The sequence below is a fragment of the Gossypium hirsutum genome, chromosome D02 (assembly GCF_007990345.1).
Source record: "Gossypium hirsutum isolate 1008001.06 chromosome D02, Gossypium_hirsutum_v2.1, whole genome shotgun sequence".
NCBI lineage: Eukaryota > Viridiplantae > Streptophyta > Magnoliopsida > Malvales > Malvaceae > Gossypium > Gossypium hirsutum.
In genome coordinates, this window is record NC_053438.1 from 64655802 (window position 1) to 64660887 (window position 5086).

General features: G+C 35.5%; 1 protein-coding gene across 1 annotated transcript; it reads left to right on the plus strand.

Annotated features, from left to right (window-relative positions):
• Positions 1-2451: 2451 nt before the first annotated feature.
• Positions 2452-4859, plus strand: LOC107909515 (uncharacterized). Its single transcript, XM_016837069.2, has 2 exons — positions 2452-3027; positions 3756-4859. The coding sequence occupies exons 1-2, from the start codon at positions 2647-2649 to the stop codon at positions 4683-4685; spliced, it is 1311 nt and encodes a 436-aa protein (XP_016692558.1). The 5' UTR covers positions 2452-2646; the 3' UTR covers positions 4686-4859.
• The last annotated feature ends 227 nt before the right edge of the window (positions 4860-5086 follow it).

Sequence of the window (5086 nt, forward strand, 5' to 3'; positions counted from 1 at the left end):
CCTTGTATAACCCTTGAATATTTTAAATGACACTAAGATATTCATTGAACCAATTTATGTGATTAATTGAAATTATATACGATTATTTGATTGAATGCCATGTTATTTAGTGAAATGGCTTCGAGCAAGTCTAAGTGCTCTGGCAATGTAATGTGTCGCCACACATTCAGATCCAACAAATAGGTCGGGTGTGGGGTGTCACACTCAGCCTTTAAATAGAGGATCCTTCAACACCTTGATGTTGATATTGCCTCTTAGGAAAATGTTATTCAACAACTTTAAGACAATGTTCGTTGAGTCAAAGCATGGAGAAATGATCTCCATGCCAAATTACTCAAGTAGGACCTTGGCAAAATTCTTGAACAAAAATAGGGAGTAGTGCTACTTGGAGTTGGCATTGATGCACTAATGTCGTTGTTTTTGAAGTTATTTTTTAATTATTTTTCAGTTTATGTCTTTACAAATTTTTGGGTTTGTAATTCTTTAGACATCAAAACAGTTATTACTTTAGTTATAATGTTGTGAACCTTTTTTTTCTATCTGCCTATTATAATATAGTTTCCAGTAGTTTGATTATTAATGTGATCCTTATTTATTTTTCACTAATGATTAATTTTCTTGATTATGTTATTAGTTGAGCATGATGGATTAAGGGAAAGTTACTTGGGGGAACATTTGTATTTGGCATGTAAAATGTTCTTTTATTATGATTTTGTTAAAAAAATTGTCAAATGAGGAGATTGTTGAGATAGTTTTTTAATAGTCTCTAGAATAATACCAGCTGGTTGTGGCATTGCTCGCTCAAAAGCTTGTCATGTTTAAGTTGACAAACTTTGGCAACAAAAATCATTGGGTTTTTATTCTAGCTGTTACTTTGGATGATTGTCAATCTATCTTTAATATCCAAACTACATATAGCAACAAATCTTGGAGATAGGTTTGGATTTGGATCGAAGCAATCAACTTCCCAAGTTTGGTGGATTGGATCGAATCGAGTGAAACTTGGAAGTCTATCCTAGAGATTTAAGACTTATCCTTAGTTGATTGAAGATATTTTTTATACTTATTATCTTGTTGGTTTCACGGGAAGATTGATTGCAATTGATATAGTATGTTAGTAAGTCTCGATTCCTTTTAAATCAAGAAGACTTGTACAGGTGATATACTAAACTAAGAGCACTTATTCATTGATGAACGTTTCTTTTAGGCGCATTAAGTGTAAAATTAAGTGTGTTACCTGGTTAATGCCCTAGGTTTTTAGAGGGGAACTTAAAGGAAAGTTGTCTAAATCATAGGTACAAAAATGAGGAGTATAATATGGGCAAGAGAACCCAGACGTAGAGAAACTGAATTGTATAAACACATCGAGTGTTCATTATTTTCTTGCTTTATTCTTCACCAATGCTTGAAACAGTTGGTACTACTCGTAGCACTATTTCTAGCACTGCTTAGTTTCTACTTGCAAATATTGCTTTTGGGACTAACAAAAACAGTAAAAATAATTTAAAAGTTCTATATATATTTGTTTCAAAAATATCATATAAGAGTCATTAATCATATCTTTATTTATTTAAAAAATTATTCTTTTAGAAATATTTATGAGAAAGGCTTTAAAACTTTACTAAATAATATGTAAAAACCATAAAAAAAAGTCCATTTTGTCAAAATAAGTCAGAAAACCCAAAAATTGAAAATAACATGAAAAATTAAAAACCAAATTGAATTAGGGATGACAATGGAGTGGGGGTAGGGGCGATATTGCTAAATCTACTATCGCTTCACAATTGGCGCGCTCTACTCCACTACCCACCCTGCTCCACTATATATATATAATCTTGAAAATCACCACCACCTCCACTGATGTTGGACGTATCCATCCCCGCCCCACCCAGCTCCGCTTCAATTTAATTTTAGCTTCTTATCTTTAATTTTTTCAATCTTTTTAAAGACAAATAAATATTCAAACATAATTCTTCAAAAAGAGACATTTAAACATAAAATATATGAATTTTTTTTCTATGTTATTACATTTTACTCTTTTTAATAGTTTATATATACAAGAATAAAATAATAATTTATATACTGAAGCGAGTCAAGACGGGGCATACAATTATAATAATCGCTTCGTATCCACTATTCAAAATAAAAAAAAATTCACCATGTCTTGCACATCTACTTTTGAAACAAAAAAAATTGACTCTATTCGAAGTGAATCGATTGGAATCCATACCCATTAGACAATTCAAATTTTATTATCTTTAAATTAAATCAAATCAAATCGAATCGAATTATATAATAAATCTAACCAAACCAAACCAAATTCAATTCTCCAAAACTTTGACATGATTGAGAAGAAAGAAATCATTAGAAGAAATGGTTGGGCCGGACTCAGTTTGAAGCCCGAGACGAACAAGTTTATAATCTTTGGATTAGGAAGGAATTTCCCAATCAGCAGCAGCAACTCGGATTGGGTTCCATTCCATACGAACGGTTCAATCTCATCCTCCTCTCTACTGTTTACCGGCCTTAAATTATTCAAATTAAATTTACCAAACAGAAACTCTCAGCAAAGGCGGTGTTCCTTCGAAACATTAAAATCCGGAAAGCCCTCAACGAAAAGTCCCCAAAGCCGACTTCAGCCATTCCATGGGCGATAGCTTTAAACTTCGAGTAGAAAAAACCTTCGGATCTCTCCAATCATCGCAGTCTTCATCCCAGCAGCAGCGGCCGCCTCTCTGGTCCCTCTCTGACGCCGAGGTCGAGAGGAGAGAATGGAGGAGAGAATCCGCAGCCGATCGAGAGGATACGTTGTGTTCCTCGTCGTTTGACGAGTTCTTGAAGGAGGAAAGGAAGTATAGGAGTGGGAGGCGCAAAGAAACGGAGGATGATCTCGATAACGATGATGATGATGATGACGACGACAACGACGGAGGTTCGAGTCAGTCACATAGTAGAAAAATCGACGAATATGGAGATGAGTGGGAAATCAGATCTTGTCTTGGAATGGATTCCACTCTCGACAATGAGGTATATTACAACCTCTTTCGTTTTCTAGACTGTGTGTGTATACATATGTAATTTTTTAAATAAAATTATTTATTAATTAATTTTGTTATTAATCGTTTACATCCGTTTGGTTATTGATTCTTTCTTGTACGAAAATTATCTGGGTATTTAGGTTAAGGAATTTTGATCATCAGGGGCTGGTAAGTGAACTTTTAAACCGATACTTAGAAGCGTTTCGGCCTGGATATGGGATTATGTGAACGTTTGTTACTCTTTTGACATTAGGATGAAATTATATGTAATGTGAATCAATAATTGAGAAAAGAACCCTTTATTTTGAGCTGATTAGAAACCCGTTGGCCTTTACCATTTTATATGGATGGAATGAAGGCATCAGGTACATCTGGAATAGTTTTCGAACATGGTTCAAACTTCTTAGTAACATGCATTTACTGTGTTGAATTACCTATAATACAGTGTGATTGAGGCTGACTTCAATGATTCTCGCATGAATTTTTTTTTTTTGGTCTCTAGCTTAAAATACCAATAAAAAGCTTTTGTACATATTGAGTACGGGAGAGAAATTGTTTCTTAGTTGTTTAATATAGTTGTCAAACAATTTGATGAATATTTTGTGTACAGAGTACCTGTGTTTTTGTTTCTTTTGTCTTCAGATCACTCCCCACCTCTTCCTTTTCTCCTTCAATCTATTTGCAGTTGAGTTGAAGTTTGTTTACTAAATGTCACAGGAAGAGGAAGATGAATATGACAAAGTGGCTTCAGGCAGAGAAAATGCTGGTGAACGCCTTTACATGAGTGATATTGCTGATCATGGGTCCTTTTTGAATTCTCATAATATCCTTCAAAGAGCATTGAACCATACCACTAGTAACAAGGACCACTGTGCAAATCATATGGCAGCGAGAATCAGGCTGAAAGAAGATGATGAAGAAGCTCAGAAGCTCAATTATTGTGATGGGTCAAATTCAGAAATTAGGGAATTATCAGATATGAAGGCATCTGATAATGGTTGCCATTTGAGGTCTATATTAAAAAGGAAAGACAGTGGTACAGGTTTCAAGCCACGAAAGCGTGTGCGGTTTGACTCTGCTTGCAAAGATGGTTGGGAAGAGCAATTTGAAAAATCTGAGGATCATCCAACAGGCATTTTGCTAATGAATTCTGAAGATTCAGACGGTGTATCACCTGCTGAAAATGATAGAGCCGTTCCAGATTATTTACGGAATCCTTCTAGGTATACACGCTACAGTTTTGATTCATCAAGCAAATTTGGTGAAGAATATAATGCTCAAGCTTGGAAGGACGTCCTTAAGCTTGCTCCAAGTTCTAAATGTACAGAATCATTGTCAGAGCAGGAGGATGCACCTTGTGATCTTCCAAAGTCGGTCACTTTCATCCCAAAGAGAAAACCAGGCATCCTTCAACTAGTATGCGATGTCAGTGAGGTTCAGGAGAAAGAAAATGAATGTAAGAAGTCATTGGACCCAAAAAGACTCCCTGTGGGAATTGCTGCAGGCGCAGCCAAATCCGGTGAAGATGATGCAACAGAAGATGATATACCAGAAGTAAGCGCCGCCAATGGTACTCCAGTTATACCAAAAGGCGGTCGCAGCTATAGAGTAAAATCACAGCCAGAGGGCTTGGACCAGGAGGGCTGAAGAGAACCGCTTTTGACTATGCTACTAGAGTATCTTTCAGTAGTTTTTAAGTTTATACAGTTCCCCGAGTTTTTTTTTTTATCAACCATAACGCTTATGTTATAGAGCTTTTTAGAATGGAGAGTTAATGTATAAGCACGCCAGCCGAATGTTAATGAATATCTTCATTCTTAATATCGTGTTATTTCGCGTATTCTTATGGCTTTAGGCTTTCCTTGATGATTTTTGTAGGTCAGTGGCTTATATGACAGGCTCAAGTTTGGTGCAGATCTCATATATAGTCGGTAATTGAAGATTAGTTTGGAAGAATCGAGTTAATCATACACAAATCTGCAACCATGTGGTTAAATAATTACGCTAAATCTTCCATTAATTTCATCTATCCAACCTGCAGAGTGGTT

Bases quoted from the DNA above. Each gene is read 5' to 3' on its own strand.
- LOC107909515 (XM_016837069.2), top strand. From the start codon at position 2,647: ATGGGCGATAGCTTTAAACTTCGAGTAGAAAAAACCTTCGGATCTCTC. The intron at 3,028-3,755 runs GTATATTACAAC...TAAATGTCACAG, and splicing joins ATTCCACTCTCGACAATGAG to GAAGAGGAAGATGAATATGA.